Here is a 23,440-nt window from a genome sequence, read left to right as displayed (position 1 = left end):
GGGTGGAGGGGAGGGAACCTTTTATTGCCTGGCAAAAGCACATATGTGAGCAGGATACAATTAATTTGATGTAATGTTTGGCTCACCTGTCCGAACAAGGCGCTGACAGGGAGCGTGGTGAGAGCTCTCACGGTCTGCTCCACATTTCTCTATGCCACGTGCAGCAGGGCCAGCCTGAACAGCAGCCTGCCGACTGCTGTGTCCTGTGCTGGGATCATGGAGCATGATCCTGGAAGTGTTCCCGCCGTCAAATATCGGGCAGAGCAAACTCCATCCTTATATCTGCCATAACTTAAACCTTGTGTATATCTATAAAGCCTTTTGTGATGAATGCAAGATTAATTTAAGGCTATATGTTCATATGTGTTCCTACATAAAAAGAAAAAAAAAAAAAAGGTAGCATATGTAATTCTAAATTTAAGATACAGGGGGAAAATGTTGTAACTATCCTCAAAGAGAAACATCACAACTGGAAAAATACTGCAGTAATGTTACACACAATGAACTGCACATAAATCCTGAAAGAAATCCCCATGTCAAAACTGTAAACTTAGGGTCTGGCTGTTGCTTTAGCATCATGACTTAAAGCACACAGTATTAGTGTTTCCAGATCTGATAAAGTTAATCTTAAACACATTGTTTCGTTTAAATTTTTTTCCCTTGTGATGTCAGACTGCCATAGTTCACCAGGCTATTAAATAAGTAATGCTGTATTTATCATTAATTTACATATACCGAGTGTTGAGAAATAGGAAAGGTTCTCTTTTCAACAGTCTTGTGAGGGACTTGGCAAATGCATGTTGAATTCTGACTACCCTGTACTGCACAGCCCAGTACCTGTTGCTCTTTGAGAGGTATCTGGCCTGTTCCTTCTGTATTTACCACAAACACAGGGGTACAAAGGCAAGCGCACTCGTGCTTGCCAAAGTGTTCTCTCTTCTGCTGTGCCCGCAAAATCTTATTTTGACATCCATGTATAGTCATTTGGCTCCAAATGGAGATTCAGCTGGGTCACTGCTCTGTTTGTAAATGCCAGAGATTTACAGGCATATTTTAAAAAGTGGTATTTCTCCTTTTGAAACAGTCTTTTATTATGTTCTTAAAAATGATTCAGAACTGTTCCTCTCCTAATACATACACTGTATAAGCAGCACTTCTGTAAAAAGAGAATAATGTGTGAAATTCAGGCTGAAATTCATAGCCTGAGACAGAACTGGTGCTATGAACCAGAGAGGAAAGAAAAGGATTGTGCTAAGGCTTGGGCTCATTCCTGCTTATAACTGATGGCAGGATGGATGAATAGTTTTTTTTTCTCCAGGGCACATACTAACTGCATGCAACAAATAGGCATTGATGTCTACCCCTCATCAGCTAACCAATGTTACCAGCTTGTAAAAACACAACAATTATTAGGTGATTTAGAAATATCCTCATGGTAATTTCATTTCACTTATTATGCCTAATGGATAGCTAGATATTTGCATGAAGTGTGTGTGGCTTTTTGCCTGAATTGTTAATCAAGTGATTAAGTGGTAAGTGAAAGTAGTGCATCCAGATGACATTAATGCTGTTCCAGTCCTGGATGCCTCCTGAACCAGTGACAGCAAATTATCTGTTTTAAACATACTTCTCCCTTAAGCTGCTCATCTGCAAATCAAAGCAGGGTGGGTATAGGCCAATCTATCGTGTTAAGTCACCTTTCCTTCCGCAGGCTTTTCATACTGATCTGGCTAGGACAGTTGTTTTGTAGAAGTGGATATGACAATGCCAGCTGCTTCTCACCACAGACACAGCTGGAAACTGCAGGCAGAAGAGCTTTGCAAAATGTTTCCCAGACTGAAATGTATGTAGTAAGCCTGGACTTCAACCTGCAGGAAACTGTTTAGTGACGCTTTATTTCTTCATTAGCTCTTTTGTGTCCAGACCTGGGTCCTCCAACACAAGAGAGATGAACTTGATGGAGCCACGTCCAGAGGACGCCACCACGGTGCTCAGAGGGCTGAAGCACCTCTCCCGTGAATACAGCCTGAGAAAGTTGGGGTTGTTCAGCCTGGAGAACGCCCCAGGGAGACCTAGCAGCCTTCCAGTACCTAAAGGGGGGTTACAAGACAGCTGGAGAGGGACTTCTTGCAAGGGCAGGTGGTGACAGAAGAAGGGGAAATACTGCCTTAAGATGAAGAAGTGTAGGTTTAGACAAGATATTACGAAGAAGCTCTATTGGGAGGGTGGTAAGGCACTGGAACAAGCTCTCCTGAGAAGCTCTGGACACTCCATCCCTGGAAGTATTCAAGGCCAGGCTAAACGGGGCTTTGAACAATCAAGTCTAATTGAAGGTGTCCCTGCCCATGGCAGTGTGTTAGAAACCAGATTATCTATAAGACCCCTTCCAACCCTGACCATGACTCTGTTTTTCTGTCGGTGCTGCGCACAGGATGTGGAAACATCTGCTGGCGGCTGCGACCCTCCTGTCCTTCAGGCCCTTCACCTTGGGGTAGGCGAGGATGAAGGGAACGGCGTGAGCCCTGACGCTGCGTCCGCACCTACCTTCGCCTTTCGGCACCCACGTTACCTGGCACCCTTCTCTGGTCACCTACCCTGGGTCACAGCCCCAGAAGCGCCTGGCTCCTGGGCAAGGGCGGAGGATGGAGCAGGCGGCGAGGCGCTGCCCCCGGGCCCCCAAAGGCTGCCCGTGCCCCGGGCGGGAGCGGAGCGCGGCTCCCGCACCGCCCGCGGCCACCGGGAGCCCAGCGAGGGGAGCGGGCCCTCCCCGGCGGGAGGGAGGGCGGGAGGAGGGAGGGAAGGAGCTGGAGAGCCGGGAGAGCGGAGCAGGGAGCTGCCTCAAATGCTTGAAATAATTCCGCTTCCGTTCAGAGCCGGGAACAGCCTCCCACGGCACCGGGGCCTCGGAGCCGTCTGCTCCGTCCCGCAGCGCCGGCGGCGGCCGGCCCAGCATGGCAACCTCCCCGCAGAAGTCGCCTTCTTCCCCCAAGTCCCCCACCCCGAAATCTCCCCCTTCCAGAAAGAAGGATGACTCCTTCCTGGGCAAGCTCGGCGGCACGCTGGCCAGGAGGAAAAAAGCCAAAGAAGGTAAGAAATTAACAGGTTTGTATATTTCCTGGGAGTTACCTTACTGGGGGGGGGGGAGGGAGGGAGGGAGGGAGGAGACAGGGGGAGAGGAAAAGGCTCTGGGGAGCGGGAGGAAGGGGCTGGCGGGGAACGACGTGCGGGGTGGGGTGGGCAGGCGAGCGGCGAGGGAGGAGCCGCCCCGCTCCCGGGGCCGCTCCCGGGGCCTGTGTGCGGCATCTGTGTGCGGGATCTGTGTGCGGGGTCTGTGTGCGGGGCCGCTCCCGGCCGCTGTGTCCATCTCCGTGTTTGGGGCCGCTCCGGGGAAGGCAGCAGCGCTGCCCGCAGGGCCCCGCAGGCCTGGGAGAGCTTTTCCCCCGGCAGGATTTGCCTCGGCGGCTGGGGTGAGGACACCCAAAAAAGCCGCTGCTCGGGCCCTGTGTGGCTGCTCCGGCGGCGTGCTGTGTGCGCTGGGGTCAGCGCACGGCGCTCTGCGCAACGCACACGCGGATTTATTGTTCGTAGCCTCGGTCGGTCCTCGGCGGCTCCAAACGCGGTTATCCCTGTGCTAAGCGAAAGGCTTCTGCCTGGCCACAGTGAACCTCGGCAGAACGCCGAGCTTGTGCAGCAGCGTGGCTCTTTGTCCGTACGTGTGAATTAATACCCGCCCAGCCCCCGAATTCGCCTGTGTGAAATCCCGGGAGAGAGAGAATTGGAATTTAACCCCGCTCACCCAGCGTTTTCACAGCTGAACTTCATTTAAATGCCATGCAAATAGAGCCCCAAGTAACAGTCGCTTCTAAACAGCTTTCCAAGCAAAATCCATTGCTTGAAAATGAGTTAATTGTAGGATTCATTGCTCGTGAGCGTGAAGCAGGGTATGAGGCTCAGCAGCCCCTTGCTCCTCATGTGCGCTCGGGCACCGAAGGCAGGCACACGGTGTGTCAGGGCAGCGCCGGGGCTGGGGACAAGGATGACACAACTTGGGAGAGCACAGCTCCTCGTTCTGTAACCATCACGTCATCTTTCCGCGATGTACGGCCTTGCTTTTCCATTAAACCCATGTTGTGCGACCCTGCTCACGTTATTTGGCTTTTGCTGGTCGTTGCAGATGGACCAGATGTTGGTGAAAGGGTAAAGAGTGTCAATTCCATCAATTGCCTACTTTTAAAATTATTCTGTTAGAGTGTTTGTGACTATTAGCAACATTGATCTAGCAACAGTCTTCCTTGTTGAGTCTATATTGTAGGTATGTTTAGAGATCTTTAGGTGAGCCTACTTCTGGCAGTTTGGGTATGTCCAGTATATTGTTGTTGTTATTGTTTTTACTGTTAAATGTTTTTTCCTCAGTGACACATAGTTGCAGTCACAAATCTCCAGCAAACTGTTAGAGGCAGCAGTTACTTTTATCCACAGTCTTGCAATCTTACAAGATGTAATCTGTGAAATCATACTTCTGGTTACTTTAATGTATTACATTTATTGATTAAAACCCGCACCTGCCATTTCACTATTATTGTCTGTCCTTTTGAAATTCTGGAACTGCGTTGTCCTTGTCTTTTGTGTTTCTCGATTTTCTAAGGTCTGTCTAAAAAATAACAATGGTTTAGAGAGTTGGGATTTTTTGATTAACTTTGTAAGGACTGTTATTTGCTGATGGATAAAAACGTATTGTGTTAAATTCACCTTAGTATCCTTTTTCTTGGGTGCGTATTTGTGACATTTCTCTGGTGGAAGCATATATAGAGGTGAAATTGATAGAATGCCTTCTATCTTACCTTCCTGTTTATTGATTTATGGGCTTTAACACATTCAGGTGGCTTCAGCCTTACTATGAAGCCTGCCCTCTTTATTACTTCCTAATTTTTTGTCTACTAAAAATACATTCAAGTTTACAAGCTATTAACGAGCACTGTTCCTTGCTGGCTGTGGCCCAGGTAGGTTCCATCTAAAGTTGTGATTTTTTTAAAAAAATTTTAATTTTTTTTTTTTTTTTTAGTAGGGCTCCAGGTGTTTCTGAAGCCTAGCTAGGAATTTCTGAGGTCAGATTGCTTGTTCATCTAGGATCTGAGTCTTGGTGTTTTTTCCTGCTTTAACCATCCTGTGGCAGGTTTTATAGTACATTCTCTATAGGAATATAGAGAGGGGTCCTGGTCATAGAAGTGCACGTGGTTATTCAGCTGCTTACACACAGGATGTATTGGAAAATGTTCAGTGTAATTCAGGATAAACGAGGGACAAGTGAAAAATTCCACGTCTTCCAGTTGGTGTAAATTCTGCTTTTACACAGAAGATGGAAGTGTACTGATTTACTCCAGAGTTTTACCACAAGGGCTAAGAATTGGTGGTTTTTAATAAGGCAAAAATGTTTTATCTCTTGTAGGGACTACGCTGGTTACACTTCAATACCATCTCTGCTATATATGTAGTTAACTGTTGTAGGTGATACCTGATTACACATCTTTGAGTTTTGTATTTATGTCATCAACAGGTGTTTTGATCGTTATCAAAATTACATTTTTGTATATTGCAACAATAGAGCCAGTGCCAAAATGCTTCACCAAATGAAAATCCTTTAGGATCTGAAGTGGTTTTATGACGAAGAGTAAAGTTTATGTAGTTTTAGGTGTAGCAAGAATAGTTCATAATACATCATAAAATGGGATTTCAGTATTGACATTAATTTATATGCTTAGGTATATAGCAAATATATAGCAAACCTTTGCCTATGAATTTCAAAGTCCTTGCCAATGGTAGAAGGTCCACCAGTGGAAGGGGTGAGGGTAGTCTGGACAAGTGAAATGAATTTTCCAGTATCAGAGCACCAATTACTGACCAAAACAAAGAGAGTAACCTGAGATACTTGAGATATCACACATAATGTAAGCAGGGATTAGTCATACCATAAGACATGTGTTAATATGGGAAATACACTGCCATTAAATATTGGAGAGTATTTGATAAAACCTGGAATTTGGAGCTCAGGTTTGTTTATGTGGTTGTCTGTCATGTAGAGCCTTAGTCTGGTTTTCATTTGTAACATCTCATCACCAGTGGTGTAATTCAGAGATGAGAACATTGTGCTTTGGTCTTCCCCGTGAGAGCATCTGCAGCTGCATCCTTAAATGGAGTATACATTCTGTCAAGGTAGCAAAATTGCAAATTACTAAGTATGTTTGGAATTAATTAGATTAGCTTTCTAGGCAGTGAGAGAGTTGTGAACTGAGACTAGAACGTTTGACGGCCTGTCGGCAAACTGAGCTGCGGCGTGCAAAAGTTCTTTGTGGTTTTTAGTGAGGTTCCATCCCCTTCATTGCTGAAAGGCATTTCAAGACTGGCCACCCCATGAAGGATCCCAGTCCTTATCTATCAGGAGCTCGGATATATGGTGGAGCTCATCATATGAGCAAAAATCCCCCAGAAATTAGATTTTTTGTAAGCTCCTTGTAGTAGTCTGGACTGTGTACTAAACATGTCTTTAAACAAGAAAGAAGAGAACAGAATGGCCTTTTTAAAAAAAGATGGGGAGGGGGGGGGATTGTTTTATCTAATGAATTTTTCATGGTGGGTTTAGTAAGGTCATGTGTGATTGTCCTCCTTGAATTTTATTAATTATCAAAATTTGCTCCTCCTCATAGCTTACCTTAGTGGAATTGTCAAGAATTGGTCCCTGACATGCTGGTAAAGCTGTGACACATTTGGGAACTGAGAGTGAAGTTCAGAATTGCTTAAATTGCAGAGGAGCAGATGGGAAACAGACAGCTTGGACCCGTGAATTTGGTGGAGAGCAATTGTATGGGCTCAGTCAGTTTTCCAGTTGATGTGACATCAATTTCAGTAATTTGACTGCTCTTCTGACTTGTTTATTTGGGCAGGAGAAAGAATGAATTTCCCGCTGTCCTCCACTCGTTTCTTCTTTTTGTGTACATGTCTTGTTTTGATTTAATTTTGGTATGTGGGGTCACAGTAGGCAGTGTGCCTCTCTGTGTGCCTCAGGGGATAGTATGAAAGACAGTGTAAAATGTTGTCAGTTCTGGTGGGTTTTGATAATAACCTTAACTTTCTTAATCTTTACTTCATGTATTTTATAGAATGATATGAAATCAGAAAAATCTAAGAATACAAAGTAAGAGTAAATGTAGGGTGATGAAAGCTTTTCAGGTGTTTTACGTAAAATGTTTGTCTTTCTGCAATCCATGAGGAAAATGCGTTGCTGTGTGACTCACTGACAGAAAGATCATACCTTGGTCTTCTCGCTCTGGGCCTTTTCCTATGAATCAAATTTATTTCTTGGTGTAGGAGAAGTGTTCTGCTAGATGTCAATTGACTCATTTTCTTTGGACCTGTTTCTGCAACTTACCGCACGACAATTGCAAATGACTAGTTCCTGTGTCGGTAGATGTTTGTGCTTGTCTGTTCCTTGTGTGAGAGATTCTAGGCTGGCTGAAACGCTCTGCAGGCTTTTCTTTATCTGCTCTTCCCTGATGCTGGATTTAAAATAAACAGGAGCTGGAAGGACTGATTTGTGTCTTACCGTCATGTTTGCTAATGTGTGGCATGGATGATGAGAGTGCTGATTTCATAGTGGTGTTTGGAGGATGGCACTTGGTGCCTCCTGCGTAAAAGAAGAGATGGGCAAGGCTTGACTGTCGCTTCTCAGTGCTTTTCACGTTCTGCCTTTCACTGCAGCACATCAGTACGTCAACCCTGGGCCTTCCAGTGCCATCAGAGTAGCCAGGCAGCTGGTTTTGCTGTCTGACACGGACGTGTTTTGCCACCAGCCTCACTGCCCAGCAACTGGAAGGTGCTCAGAACCTTTTCCCTGCGTCCTGTGCCACACATTTCCGTGTCCTTGGTGTGCCGGGGAGAACTTGGCTTGGAGCAAGGTGAAATACTTCTGTTCTGTGGAAGGAGCGTGGACAAACAGAAAATAGAGGGGAGGTCCACTTGCTTTGTTTGTTGTCATTTCACTGCTTCAAGGCTTCCGAGCACCCGTGCGGTAGGAGAGAAGCTCTCCAGGAGGCCAGCACCGCGGTGTTGTTTGCTGCTTTGAGGCCCAGTTGTCAGGGGATATCTCCCCAGACAGGGAGGCCAGAGCTGTGGCAGTGGAAGGAAAGGGAGATAATTGACTCTGAAAGCTGAGCACACACCTGTTTCTGGGGCTGGCCCTGCAGATGCAGCTCCCGGGCACAGATGTGAGTGGCAGCTCTGCCCTGCTTGGGGCTGTTCAGCTCTGCCTGGGTGGGGCTTTCTTCATCCCTCCCCACTTTTTAATAGCCTCTGGCTCCAGTTGGTTCAGGGAAAGACATGAAAACACTGTGAATGCGTTTCTGAATCTCAAAAGTGAAAGATAATCCTAAAATTATTCTAAAGAGTTAATTGTTTCAACCAAATAATCACGCAGGGCTCAGTCCAGTTGCGCCCGGCCCATGTGTCTCACACACCCCTCAAATCTGCAGGAAGGTGTGAGTCCCAGGTGCCAGCTTTTTTTTACCACGCAGGTTACTGAGTGTATATCCAGAGTCATGCCGTCGTGGCAGAGCTGAGTGTGTGCATGCCTGCCTGACGTGAGTGCCTCCCAGCAGGTGCAAAAGCCTTGGATCGCACAGAATCTGGGAATTGTGCTGCCAGTGTTGAGATGAGCACAAAGCACAGCTCTGCCAACCTCGTGTGTGCAAAGGAGCCCGTGGGGGTGTCTCCCTGGAGCCATGCATGCAGTGAGGGGATGTGTGTGAAGGGAGCACAGAGCCAGGCTGCGCATGGTTAGTTTCTGAAACTTACTGCTGTGGGATGTTTTGGATGCCAGAAATGTTTTTTAAAAGGAGTCGGGAGGTGGGGGCTAAAAGTGGGTCTGGGTGGATCTTATATGTCTCCAGTGTTCTCAGTGAAATCATGTGGGCCATCACAGGCATGCTGTGTTCAGAAATCATAAAATACCTGTCGTGACATCGGTTGGGATTGTGAAGCTGTTACGAAGCTGCTGCAAAATTCTGTTGGTTTGCCCTTCCCTGTTTGTATTGTAAAGAAGGCATTTCTGCCAGGTGCCAGGGCCCTGGGCTTTGATCTCCTGTTCTGACCCAAACCAGCCGTGAATTCCACCGTTCTCTGACTTACCTGCATGAGGGCAGTAGAGCCACTGAACTCCATCTCTGCATTTGACTTGCAAAAGCAGTCGGAATTACCGTGGGTAAGTCAGCTGCTGCAGAAGTATGCCTTTTATTTCCTGACTTTTTTCCCATTTAAATAATTCCTTTATCATCTAAGCTGAGGTTTTAGCTAAAACGAAACATGCGCTGAACAAGCGGTTGTAGAGCCTCCAGTGCTTTCAGATTCCAGGATGGAACCATGGAAAAGGAAAAAAAAACCAACAAAACAAAAACAGCTCAAGGGACCAGCTCAGACTGATGCACCTTTGTTTCAGTGCTGGTTTTTGCTCTACATCTCCAAATTTAAAACATGCATTCCCTTAGATCACTCTCGTAAAAACATGTATCCAGTTTGCAGAGTGAAGGTGGATATAATCAAGTAATGCTGTAGAATAAATACGAGGTACTCAACTAAGGATGAAGTTTTCATCCTCAGTGAATTGAGTGAGCTGTCAAGAGAATCTGGAGGTTTAGAACTCTGATGTTTCCCATAGCATTTAAAGGAATCTGCCCTGAAGGTAAGAGAGGAGCTTAAAACCAAGGCTCTGGCCAAGAGAAAAGTTCTCTCTGGATTTGATTACTGCCTATGGGCTTTACATCTTCTGTAATGCCTCACCTTAAAGGCAGCTTCCTCTAAGTGCAGGTCTGTGCTTCTGGAGGTCTCCCTTGGACAGAGTCTCTGGGATGTATCCTAATTTTTATTTTCTTTCTTCAGTGCCTTTCACAAGCATTAAATGATGCCCTCCCTGCAGACCAAATAGTTAAATACTGGGCTCTCTGCCTTTCTCACAGAGATTAGGATAAGGACAGTCCAGTTCATTTGTTATGTCACTGTATCTGAGATCAAGTGCTTCCTAATAACTTAATCCGGAGTTCTGCAGTCTTTTTCAGCAAAATGCTGGTGTTGCTGAGGGTGAAATAAGCAGTTGCAGGGACACAGTTCTTTGTGAAGTGAAACTTGAGAAAAATCAGTGGTTGAGGTGTGCCTGAAATCGTGTTGCTTTTCCATCTACTGCTTCTGCCCTGTTCCTTTTCCTCCCCACACCAGTTCCTATTCAAATGCAGTTGTTGTTGTATCCCTAAGGGTAAGCTGTTTTATCAGCTGCGCTGCAGCCAGCCCCAAAAGGGGACATCCTGAAAGGCCAGCTCACCCTGCAGGTGGTGCAGTCAGTGCTGGAAGCAGCGTTAAACCATTTTGCAAGAGAGAGGATGAGCTGCAAGGCGGGATATTTTGTAGTGCTTCCCATTTTCACTCGCAGCTCTTCCAAATGTGGGGCTGAAGGCGTAGCTTACCCTCTGTGTGTTCTGTGTGCCTTCTCCAGCTTGTAGTGGCTCCTGTGCTGCTTTGGAGTATGTGCCTGTGTTGGGGCACTGAGTAGCAAAGCCTTGCTCTCTACGTGTATCATCATGCATTTTCTGCTTGGTGTGCTGATACTTACTGATAGATGACATTATTTGGCTTGAACACCCTCGTCCCTGTTGGAATTGGGTGTGGATGTGTGTGTTGAGTGCACCAGCGATTTAATTCACTTTAGTGACCCAACTGAAATACGAACAAAAGATGTCTTGGACCAAAAGCAAAATCAGATCAATAGCCTTTTGTGAATCCTTAGTCTACTCTGCAACTACCCCTTGAAAAGCTGTGTTCAGGCCAGAGAAAACCAAGGGCCAGAAAAAAAAAACCAGGGATGTGACTGGTCAAGAGTGAGTTGTACTGTCAGAGCTGTATTAGGAAGATTAGCCACCATCTGTTCGCCCAAATCCTGCACCTGGCTCTAGAGTGTGCCACTGTTCATCAAGCACTGGTCTTTCTCAAAATATTAAAGAATTGCAGGGTGTAATAACAAGCCTCTACAGTTTCCCAAATGCTCTGGTTTCCTTTCAGTTTTGTAGTAGTCCATGTGAAATAATTGCATGCATAAGTGCCATGAAATGTTCTTATCATATTTGTGGATTTAATACAAAATTGGAGAGCACCTGACTTAGCAATACTGCTTTCCTTTTAATCTTTGCACTTCTCTTCCTGACTTCTTATTGATCTTTGTGTCAAGCAGCACACGGTGTGCCACGGCTGACAATATGTTGCTTTTTCTTAGATAATTATTTTTGTGAAAGAAAACACCTGGAATATAAATTGCTGTGAGTCATTCTTGGTGGTTGCAGTCATGGTTAAGTCCCTCTGGCTTCTCTAATTCCTGCTTAGCTTAAAGCTTCTCCTGGGCTTTGCCCTTCCAGTGCAGTGGTAGAGCAGTCTGTGGCACTGACCCAGTGATGGGTGATGTCAGCCTTTATTCATAGTGAAACCTATAAAATCCTTCTTGGGAAAATGGAATTTAGGAGGAGAGGGGCTGCAGCAATTGTCAGTGGGCAGTGTTCCCCATCAGAAGCTCTGGGCAGAGACTGAAGGGTGTGTTGGAGAGAGAAGCAGCTGCAGCCCAGTAGTGATTCCCAGAAAAAAAAATACAATCTCACACTGCAAAAGCTTTGAAAGAATAAAAAATTCCAAATGTAGCCTAAACTTTATCGCTTTCTGAATGTTCCTTTAGCATAAGGTTCATAACTTTTAAAATGGAATCTGTGTCCACAGGGAGAAAAAGTCTGCCACCGCATCCATCTGAATCTCCTTGGGAGTCACCAGCTCTTTTCCACTAGCCACGTTCCTTTGGTCATTTTCTTACGGTGCTTTCCCACGTCCACCTCTACTGAAAGTACCTAAAACCCCACGTTACCAGCAATGGTCCCTTTTCACTCAGCATGCAGGTGCTGGGTTCTTTCCTGTTAGGATTTAGCACTCCAGCTTCTCATTTTTTTTTTTACTGTAGAGGGAAAATTGAAGTTGCTTCTGATGGTGGGGGCCATTTCTGGGCTCTCTGGATTCTCAGAGGTGCATGTTAATGTGTCAGTGCTGTCCTGCTGATTGATTCCCTGGAATTCCAGAGGTGAAAAGGCTGGGTGCTAGGTGACCACAGGGCTGTGGCTGAGCATCTTCCCGGCGCAGGGACAGGCGGGTATCACCCTCAGCAAGCACACGGACGGGGTGCAGGCAGCCTGCAGAGCACGTGTGCTGCAGGGCTGGGAGGTAAGGGCAGAATTTCCCAGACAAGAATGCCTAAATTGCCGTGCCCTACTTATCCAACTGTGAGCTGGGTTAATGAAAGGGAGTTTAGACGGAGTAGTACTTCGGGTACATTTAGCGGGAGAAGAGATGTTTTCTTTTGTATCTGTACAGGTGGTCCTTTTGAAGCAGGCCAAAGTAAGCTTCCTCACCTGGGTAACGGCCTGAATAGGTTGGCAGGGTGTGAATCCATTTTCAACACATGTAAAGAGAAGTGTAACAGTTTGCCAGTGCACAGCCTTTCATTTATTTTTTTTTCTTAGCAAGTTTTTTCTTTGACCATTGAGTTAGGCTGAGGCTTAATTTTTTTTTTTTTTTTTTTTTTAACCGTAGGCAGTTCTAAAGTAGCAAACTATTAATAGTGAAATATTGGTTTAGAAGAACACTAATGCACAGGGGATTCTAGAGCAAATGAGGCAATGCTGTCAATGGTTCAGATTGTTCTTAATTACAATAATGGCATTACAGGAGCTGCAGTTGCTGTCGGGCACAAAAGAAGATAATGATAATGTCAGAGTGCTCAGAGTAAATGCAGTATAATGTATTGCAGTGCTGAATTCAAAAGATGATATGCCTAACTTGTCGTCAGAGTGCATGAAGAAGAAGAATTGTAAAAGGTCAGAACACTTTTTGTTGTAACTGTGTAGTTCAGGGTTTGGATTTTGTGGTTTGTTTGGGGTTTTTTTGTGGCCTATGCTTTCAGGCTTAAGAAGAAATGTCAGGTCTCATGTGTTTAAATGATAAGTATTAATTTTATTAGAAGGTGCGATCACATCTGTCCTACTCACTTAGAATAAAGAACATCACTCTTGCTTTGAGAAGGAAAAGAAATATCAATTGGCTCAGTACCCTCATATCCTCAACACGTTTGATATTGATCCTGTCAGAATAAAAGAACGGGAATTTGGTAGATTTGGCCCCGAGTCAGGATTTGCCCCAGTAGCCTCTGGAGGTATGTCCAGACCTATTTGGTTCATGTGATCCCTATTTCATAATGAGACCAAAAAAATTCAACTCTGACTTTAGGCGTGCTTGAAAGCTGCATTTGAATTTTATGGCTAGAGGCCAGATCTGAACTGCAGCACTTTTAAACGTTTTTATGCTGTGCACTCAAATTCATTGCTGCAGAGGAAGAGACTTTGCTGTTTGACTGCAAAGTAAAACCTGCAGCAGAGCAGCTCGTGGTCACTGCTTGGTTATAATTCTCAATCGTAAGGACACGTAATAAACTGGAAAATAATGGTGATGTTCCTCATTATACCACGAGTGTTCAAAGTGACTTAGTGTCTTGCATAACTCGTGAAACCTTACTTCAGTGGTGGGTTGAATTGGGGAAAAAAAAACAAAAAACAATCAGCATCCAGTCGATTTGCGGCTTTATTATTTTGTTCATTTTTAACTGACTTGAAATAGTTGCCCGCAAATAAATCATCTCTAACCGATTTGCTACGGTTTATCCCAAATGAAGTGGTTTGTGCAGACTCTGAATAACTCTTTTTTTTAGTTGTTGCTGTGTGGTGCAGGAGATGCCAGCAGTAAAGGCAGTTTTTCCTCCGCAGGGCACAAGGTGGCTCCAGCTGACGAGGAAAGCTGGGAGCATCCCAAGTGCCAGCAATGAGTCCAGAGGAATCGGCTGCTGCGTCAGGATGGAGCTCAGCAGTTCTGCTGCGCACGCCTGGTATTCTGAAAACGAGCTGAATCCTTTTCAGGAAACCCTGTCCAGCCTTAGAGTCAGACCAGCACATTCAGATTGAATTTGGGGGTCTTGTGTTTCGTTTTTGTAGGAGTTAGCCCAGTGGATTTTGCCAGACATCCTGCTTTTGCCCGAGTAAAAGGTGACGATTCTGTGCAGAACAGCATTCCCAGAGTAAGCTGTCGAGATGAACAGGGTTGGTGTACACAGTAAGGGCACAAGTGTAAAGTAAGCAAGGCAGAAGGTAGGACAGAGAATGAAAGCTTAATGGGAAGGGGTTGGGGATTTTTGGGTTGGGTTTTTTTTTTTTTTTTTTTGGAAAAAGGTCATTATAATTTAATGGATAGAGGAGTGAACAGAATAAGCTGATGAGAAAACCCTGTATTATAAACAGACAGTCAGAAATGCTTTGTGTCTGATGTTGGTCTTGCACCATGTAAAATAGCATTTTTGTTTTCAGAGTCTCTTAAAAGCGAGTTGCGTGTCCATTTCTATTTCCAAAATAATATTAGCTGCTGACAGTCTGCCCTTACACAGAACATCTTCATCTGACTGAAACACCTGAGGCTCAGGTCTGTTTAAGGTGAGATCAGAAAAGGAGAAATGTTTGTTCTCCCTGCACCATCTGCTTGGACAACTGAGGCAGAAAAGGTGAATTGATTCACTCATGTGATCTTCTGCAGGGAAAGAAGTGGAAGGGAGCAGTGGTCTCCTCATTTCTGTGTTTAGCCTTGCTCCATTAGGCAGCTTTGTGCCATTCACAGTTTTTTGTTGGTTTTTTTAACTCTCTGACGCCTGGCCTGGTACAGTTTAGATTTTTATATGAAACTGAACTTTTAACTGTTTGGGGTTGGTTGAACTAGGTAGAAGTTGTGAACTAGGTAGAAGTTTCCTAGGGTTTGAATTTTAAAATATGCTTTACATATGGTAATAGCAGGAATTATATTAAATAGAGATACGAAGAAATAACATTTCTTAATGTGATCTTTGACTCTATCCCAAAGAAGGAAGGTTTGGTTAAGAGGTTTAAGATGTTTTGCTTAATAGCAGTCTTTCTCAAAGTAATGTCAGATGTTAAAAAAAAATATAAATCTAACTTCTCAGTATTATTCATTTTAGAAGTCTTGAAGTGTATAGTTTTCTTCTCTAACATGTACTGGTAAATACAGTGAAATAGATTAGGTACCAGACCTACACAGAGTTAACGTTAAAACAGTGCAAAGCACAATTTTGACTTTGTAAATTCTTTGCATTTTCATTTTTATAAATGAATTTTATCAAAAGTTCGCTGTGGCCATGATTCTAATTAGCAGCTCCCCATGTTAGATGTAATCCCTTTGTTCTTCGTTCAGCCAGAACGCCCATTAGGGTCAAAGAAAGTTTTGACTGAATAAGGAATACAACAACTGGCTGTAGTTTTAGTACATATAGGGCCAGATTGTGGGTCAGGGCCAGCTTAAAGTGTACAGCTCCAGTGATTGCACATCTTGTGCATAATGGGCAGATCCTTCACACTGTTATGATGGTACTTCATTAACATGTCAAATACAGAACAAGAAAACCTGACAGTTTTATGGCTGCTCAGAATCTTATAAGCAATGTCTTGTTGTTTTGTGTTTCTGAGCTGAAATTATGCAAATATGTCTTCAAAAATATTCCCCTGTTTTCATGAGAGAGCGAAGAAAATGGAAGTCATCAAAAATTGGTATTAAATACTCAAATAGTTCAGCCAATTAATAAATCTGCCGTTGCAGAATAGAAGGTCTGTGGGCTGGAGCTGGCTCTTAACTTAATGTTAACTTACATTTAATTAGCCAGACCAGATGGAAGCTGGCTAAGCTTCGCATGAAGGCTTGTGGGAGAAAGACATAATCTTCCATTTTGTCAAAGGAACTAATACCACAGATTAAAGGTCGGTGTTCTTTTCAGAATTTAAAGAGTGGATGCACCGTGGCTGACAGCAAGGAACAGCAAGGGCACTAACAAATTAGCTTAACCCCTGGATGACTGGTGTACCAGCTCTGCTTCATTTGCTTCCCCTGTTCAAACCATCGGTCTCCAGTTGCGGTAATAAATCCCAGGGAGATAAGAATGTCTGCAAATTTTATTCTTTTGTCAGGGAAGCAGGGCTGTGTGTAGGCAGTTAGCCTGGCTAGAGAGATGAAGGTCTGGGAAATGTTTCCTTACTCAGTGGAGTAAAACTTCGCGCTGTTCAGATGCTAAGCACTTGGGATCAGTCTGACAAACCACTTAATTCCCCACCTAACAATGAGCGTGCAAGGAGGCAAGTCAAGGAGGCAAGTCAAGAAACCATTCATGTGCTCAAATAGGTGCACACATGGATCGTGTCAGAGTAGGCAGAGCTTAAGGATAAAATCAGGCCCGTTCTCTCCTAAGGCTTGGATATGTAGTGCGAAGAGGGAATGGATCTGTCAGACTGAACCTTTAGTAGAGCTGCAAGAAATTGCACATTTTTAAAAGTGGGGAAATGAGAGTCTATTTAAAAAAAAAAAAAAAAAAAAAAACAGAAAGAAAAAATGAAAGAAAGGAGTTAGGCTTATGCTGATTGTTTGAGCATTTAACCAGTCTTTGGGGATACTTCTCAGGAGCTTCAGCAAGGTAGGAGTTTTTTCTGAGGTGGAATATAGCAGCACACATACCAAGAAATAAGACAAACTTAGAGTTGCTGTGAAAGTCACCTAATTGTGCAGAAAATAAGGTACCCTCAGCAGTAACTCATAATTACTACAACTTTGGTCTGCCATCTTTGTGTATGTTATTTACAGTGGAAATACCTGTGCACAGTCTAGCTTGGGAAAGGAAGCTGGGAAATAAGCACCTGCTGTTTGAGTCAGGTTTATGCCCGTGTTCATGTGCAGCAGTAAGGAATTAAATACCTGTTGGACTTCTCCAGCTGGAATGCTTGCACCTGTAGAGCTGGTAGGTGTCTTTTGAACACCCAGATAACAGCAGATCTAGGTGCCTGAGTTCCACAGCCATAGCCCCTTAAGTTCCCGCAATGTGTAGAGTCCCCTGGTAGTCACAATGTATTTTTGAACACTCAACACCAAGTCTCTCAAAGCATTCTAGAGCTTGCTTCTACATTTGGTGAACTTCTTTGCCACTAGACCACCTTGCCTAGATTGTTGCATGTGGACTTTCCCACGGTGGCCGCTGCCCATTTGACGGTTGTACCACTTAAGTGAAACCCCTCGGATGAGATGGGGTCAGTTCTTATAAAAAGCGGAGCATTTTGCAGATCTCAGTTGTTAAATTGTTCTTGCTGGCAGTCCCAGGAGAGAGGGCTAAGGACCTGAATGAACATGAAAACTATGGAACTGTGCGACCTATTTATGATTGCCTTGTGTAGGTGGAGATTTGATACGCCGAGGTGAGAAAAATCAGTGCTGCTGTTTACTGCAGCTTTTTTAGGATGTTGATGAACACAAGATTCCAGCACCACACTCTGCAAGGTGCACAGCATTTAAAAAAATTAATTTTACCGCGGAAAGCTCTTCTAATGTGTCAGCTGAACTGGAGATTTGGAATCCCACTGAGCACTTTGAAAGCTGTATGCACATGTATTTATATTGATGCTTTCATCTCTTTTCTCATTTTTAAATAATTGCATCCTGGGGATGGAAGAATTATTTTACTAGTCCCTGCTTTACTAGACCACATTTATCTACTGTTACCAACTGGTGGCGATGGAGATACCACAGTTATTTTCCATTCTGAGTTACTGACAAATTTCAGATACCACTTGGGGACAAAATATTTGACGGTAGTGGTAAATTTTTAAAACTAGCTACAGATGATGGAATTAGCATTTACTTATCAAATAGCTCATTTTAGCTTTTATAAAAGCAGAGAAGTGTAGGAGTAGGTAGTGCATTTTTGGGAGAGGTGCAGGTAATATGCAAGTGTTTCTTTTGCTTTCCTTGTCAGGTAAAACAGTGCACATCTAACCTCAGCTCGTGTTCTCTGAGAAATGCCCGTATAGTAGAGCCCAGTAGGATTTGTTGCAACAAGTTCGTTTGGAGAGAAGCTTTCTGGGCCAAGTCATTCATCTACCTTTGAGAAGCGTGTCAGATGTCTTCAGGTGGGGATCACGCTGAGTTTTGTAAGGGCATGAGTACAAATTCTACTTTCATTAAACTGGAAAAAAACCTGTTGAAATCAGAAGAGTTTGGGAGCTGCCCTTTTCAGGGAAGTTCCGTGCAGTATGCAACTTGCCAAAAACTAATGGATTGTTTGCAGGAAATTGGAAGTTAAAGTGCATGAGTCAGTCTACTTCAAGGCTGAACAGTTTCCACTGAACTTAAATAATGCATGCCAAAACCTAGAGACAGTACAAGCAGCTGCAGCGGTTTTCCTCGGTTGTTTCATCCAGGCACTGTAAGGGATTTTATGTTTAGCAGAGTCCTCCTTGTCTTTTAGTTCTTCAGGTTTAAAAAGTGTTACATTCATTGTTGTTAGTGACATGGAAGCCTCTGCACAAGAAGCAGCAACCAAGCATTTGTATTTTTGCTTCAAAGCAGTTACTACAGTGTATGGACGGGAATGTGCAGTTTCAGGGATTTCATCTGCAGGAAACGACTACCATTACCACTTTTGTAATGACAACCAGAAAAGGAGAGGATAATTTTTTTCCTCAGATGTGATACTTGTTAGCTTCACACTTCTCAAAATATTCAGGCCATTTACTTCCTGGTGGGTACAAGGGTTTCAGTATAGCTAATGAAATGTATCAAACGTTAGATGAAAGACAGAGTCATTCTCAATAACCTGGATTTGTGACAGATCTTATGCCCAGAGCATATTTGTTCAATTGACCACTTTTTACCTGGGTCCTAAATGAACCTAACTCTTTGTAGGAGTGCAGGAAGGGAGTGAGGTGTTTTTGTGTATGCATGTGGCTTAGATTTTTTTGATTTGAATTAGTTATTTGATGTCTGTGCATGTAGAGAGCAGCTGAGGGTATACATGGCTGAGCAGATTCTTTGTCCAGTCTGTGCTCCTGTTCTCCAGTTCTCTCAATATTTGAACCTTCTGAGCATTCCTGAGCTGGAAAATCTCTGAATGCACCAGGGCTTTGGGACTGTGGGTCTCATCCTGATGAGAGAAGCTCCAGGTCACTGTTAGCACCTCTGTGGCCCAGAACTCCAGGTGTGGAAATGCAGGTGCAAAGCATTCCTGTTAGTTTTCCACCGTGCACAGCATCCATGCAGCTCTTCAGCTGTGGTGTGGACAAGAGTATGGGCATTAGGTTTTAAGAAAATCTGAATATTTTGCTGTATGAAATTCATTTGAAGTTGGCCAAATGCTTCTCGGTGAGATTTAGTCTGAGGAAGCTTAACATTATTTAGAAAAGCAATTAACTACTTTTTCAAATAGAGAGCAGTCCTGAATCAGGAGGGGAAAAAAATTATTTTGGTTTTGTTTTCTTATCTTTTTCAATTAGATGGAAACGTGACTGAGGTTTTCAAAGGCAGCTGTAGACTTTTGTTGTGCTGAGTCAATATAGCATTCTGTTACCAAGTCTAGCAAGGTGCCCACCTAGAGGTGCCTCATAAATAATGGCTGCAGAATTAACTGTGTTATTCCTGTGTCATACAACGATGTAATATAACTATGCAATTCCTTTTACCCCTCAGTTTTGATCTGAAGCTCTTCCCTGGCATAATTTACCATAAGGCCATGTGGATACTTGCGCGAGAGCTGATGGTCATGTGGGAGTGAGATTGATGATCATTGTGGGAGCACAACAGGTTTGGATCCAGGTGCCTTTTCACCCCTTTCAAAAGCAGTGGCCGTGGTGCAGGTTTCTGCATTAGTTTGGGATATTTAATTATTGTCTGCCTCAGTTTCCAGATGTGTGAAGTGGTGCGGCGACGGGGATTAAATTTGGAAGAACCTTTGAGCTTTCGCGATGAAAAGCGTTAAGGGTTATTAAGTGTGAATGTGGTGAAAGGCTTAGCAGACAGGTGTGGATTAAAGAAATGGTTTGAAATCCAGTAATTTAGTTCTAGGTTTTAATTGAAAGTTGTAATCCCAGCAATTGGTGCCAGTGTCTTCTAGGATTTAAATCCAACGCAGTGGAGCGTGTAATTTAAGGCTTTACAGGACAGCACTAGTGCTTGTATGTTTATCACTCAGCGCGTGTTAGCATTATTCCTGTGGAATGCTCTTAATTAAAATCCAGGAGCTGCTTACAGTGCACTTGATGCTCACTATCATGAGCGCTCAGTCGGGTTAGCAGCAAAATAAATTTAAAGGAATGATTTTTGTCAGAGCTACAGTGTAGTTGGCAGATCTTTTGTAACCGGTGTTGTCGTGAACGCACGGGAGGTTTGGACAGCAGATTCCATGTCGGTCAAATGACTTCTGTTTTCATTTTTCAAATCCTAATATTAGCTTAAGTAGGAGGAAAGGGGCTTTCAGTTGGTACAGCAGAAAACAGGATGCTTTTGCAGCACAGAAGCCATTAGGGCATGCCCAGTTTACACATCGTACTCTAACATCTCGCGCTTCAAAGCCAGATTTGTTTTGGAAGAGTTACACCCAGAGAGTCTCTTGATAAATGGGCGAAATCTGTTGCTCTGTTTTTGAAGGGGAGGAACACGCACCAAAAAGAGTGGTTTGCAACGTAGTATTGCTTCTTTCTGACGTTTTGCACTGTTTTCTGGGACCTGATGCTCGATGGATAGGGTTAATTGTTTCACTGTGAGCAACCAAAGTTTTAAACATGAATTCTAACTTTTTGACCCCATTAATCATAAAACTGCCTGATCTTGCTTACTGTAACATCGCCTTTTTTTAAACTGATGAGTCATGAGCATATCTTAAATACAATTTCTTTAAAAATAATTTTTAAAAGTCCTTCTTGCATCTTATAATGATTTTTTTCAAGCCAAGAATTCAGCGTATGTATGTCAGTACATATTGCAGTGAGCTTATGATATAATAGCTTCAATGAAAATTAGATCTAAATGAGAGTAGGCTTTGAAAAAGGGTTGTGGGCACATGTTTTTGGGAGTGGCTGGAAGAACTTACTGTAGGGGAAGGTTCAGCCCTGTGTGTGCTCTACCTAGAAACCAGATAGGCTGATGTTTCCAGTTAAAGCAAGATGCAGCTTTTAAAGCAAGGAACCGCTGAATATGAAAATTAATTTTTGTGTTTACACGGAAAGAAAAAAAAAATCCAGCTCTGCTCTAATTCATTTTCTCTGCTTTCCTTTCCAAAAATATGTTTAGAAATTAAATAAAAAGCATTGAAGTATTTCAACAACCCGTTGGTTGTGGGTTTTTTGGTTTTGTTTTGGATGTTTTTATTGCTTTGTTTTGTTTTGTTTTTCTTTATAATGTCATTAAAACTTCTTTGGAGGATAACAACCCTCTTGAGAACCAAAACCCTGCCCTGTTACAGCCAGTGCTTACGGGGCTTTTTAACCCACTCTGTGCACAGGGAAGTCATGGAACTGAGAAATCAGGGAGCCGAGGGAGAACTGAACAAAAGCCCGTGACAAAATCTAATTCTTTCTGTTGCTCAGTTGAGAAACAAGCGCGTTTTGAAGCCTGTGGCCTTTAGGAAGCTAAGAACATTTAACTCCTGTGTGTCTGCTGTGCTGCAAGCCATGAGCTTGCAGAGCTTCACGGCTGCCTGGGGAAACTGAGGCACGGAGCCGTGCTCTGGCCTCTGCAGGATGGAGCACAGCCAGCTCCAGGGCTTCCCCTGCTCTTTGGATTTTGGGGATCGCCTTGTTCTCCTCCCTGCTGGCTCGCCCTCTGCCAGGTTACTTCGTTTTCACTTGTTAATTTATCTACGGAAGTTGTGCGTGCAATTAGCAAAAGCCTTCTTTGGTCGCACTCACCCTTATCCCTCCCCGCGATTTTCCTCTAATTCCTGGTGACCCTTCTTTGACTTTTATTACCTTTTAAGAAGTGGCAGAATCAGGCCATTAAGTTGAAGTGAATTATGAAACACTTAACCCTCTTGTCTCCCCTCTGAAACGCCAACCCCACTCATATCAGTTACGCACGGAGGGCTTTTTTTTTTTTAAATAGAAAAATTTGACGTCTGAGTGTTTGTCTGTAGCCTGGATTGCAACATACGTAAGATACAAAAAGCGTAAAACCAGAAACTGAATTTTCTCCCCGTCCGAATCCCTCATGTCTCCAGGATCTCTACTTTTACCATTTTAAAAAATGAATTTTGGATTTAAAAAAAAAAAAAACACCAAAAAAAAAAAACAAACGCTGCGGGGTTCCACACTTTATTCAAGGAGTTAAAAGTCTGGAGCTGTGCTTGATGAGCCAGATGGTCTTCAACAGTAACATTGTTCATATTGTTTAGATTATCCTGTTGCAAGTACAGTGCCTCGTTTACCTTTTATGGAAGAAAGTGTGGAAAATTGACCACAGATGTAAGTAACCAAGAATGATGGCTGAGGCAATTCTTACCAGGCCTCCCTCTCTAACACGCCTGATCCTGCAGATAAAAATAAATAGAGAAATGTGAGGCAGCATGAGAAATATCTAGTGTTACCTATTTAAGTGTTTAATTTGAGCTCTGCGAGCTACTAAAGCCTTTATTTTCTTAGACTGAGATTTCTTCGTGTTGAACTGGTTTCAGTCTTTCGGCGTAGGCAGCCTGAATGTGGATTTTTATCCAGGTACTAAATGGCACATCATTATATATTTTTTTCCATCCTGGTTGAAAAAAAAAAAAAAACGGTGTGGGAAGAAGCCAACTACGCTGACCTCAAACACAGTTTATGGTCCAAAAACCTTCATGAGAAGATTGGTACCCATTTTGTGCTGTAATGAGAGAGCACAAACTCCCCATTAATATTGATTTGATTGGTATCAGAAGCAAAGGCTGCACCAAATTAATTAGAGGTAGCTCATTGTTATTCCTGATAATGGGCTGTTGAATTACTGAAGCATCTTACAAGTCAGTTTCAGATTGAAATAAACTTTTTTAGACAGGTATCTCTTTTGTGCGGTATCTGGAATTGGAAGGCTCAACAGAACAAAGGGGAAACGCTGCAAATGAAAGCAGTAAAGCCCTGTTTTATAAAGTCCTTTTGTCTCCTATCACTTTTCTTTCTCTCCCTCATTTCCTTCCTCTTATTAGGAGCTGCTGTCAAAGTGCATTCACTTATGGCAAGTGGTTCCCTTCAGAGCCCCTGAGCTGCTGCTGCTGCTGCATTTGCATGCAGGTGCTGCAGTGGTGGGGCACAGCTCTGGCCTGGGAGCTGTGATGATACAAACCCACAGGTTTGCTGTGCCAGGGCCCCGGCACTGGGAATCATCTCCTGCTTGCCCTTCAACACGGCTTGGCTGCCTCGTGCTCTTTCACAAGGTGGTAGATTCCTCTGACTATTAAAGGCAACATCTTCCCTTTCTTGCACTAAGCCTT

General features: G+C 43.7%; 1 protein-coding gene across 2 annotated transcripts in view; it reads left to right on the top strand.

Annotated features, from left to right (window-relative positions):
* Positions 1-2,809: 2,809 nt before the first annotated feature.
* Positions 2,810-23,440, top strand: part of PARVA (parvin alpha) — a 63,031-nt gene continuing 42,400 nt past the window's right edge. The window contains exon 1 of one of the 2 annotated variants that reach the window (XM_066187198.1): positions 2,810-3,087. In XM_066187198.1, coding sequence (XP_066043295.1) covers positions 2,952-3,087 — 136 coding nt within the window. In that variant the 5' untranslated portion in view covers positions 2,810-2,951. Of the gene's footprint in view, positions 3,088-13,919; positions 14,003-23,440 lie in introns of those variants that run through there. The other variant, XM_066187199.1, reaches the window with a different exon arrangement.

Source organism: Chamaea fasciata, unplaced genomic scaffold (genome assembly GCF_029207755.1).
Source record: "Chamaea fasciata isolate MVZ Bird 193981 ecotype frontalis unplaced genomic scaffold, bChaFas1.0.hap1 SCAF_7, whole genome shotgun sequence".
Taxonomy (NCBI): Eukaryota; Metazoa; Chordata; class Aves; order Passeriformes; family Sylviidae; genus Chamaea; species Chamaea fasciata.
The sequence above is the reverse complement of the archived record's forward strand: the minus strand, read 5'-3'. Positions and strand labels throughout refer to the sequence as shown.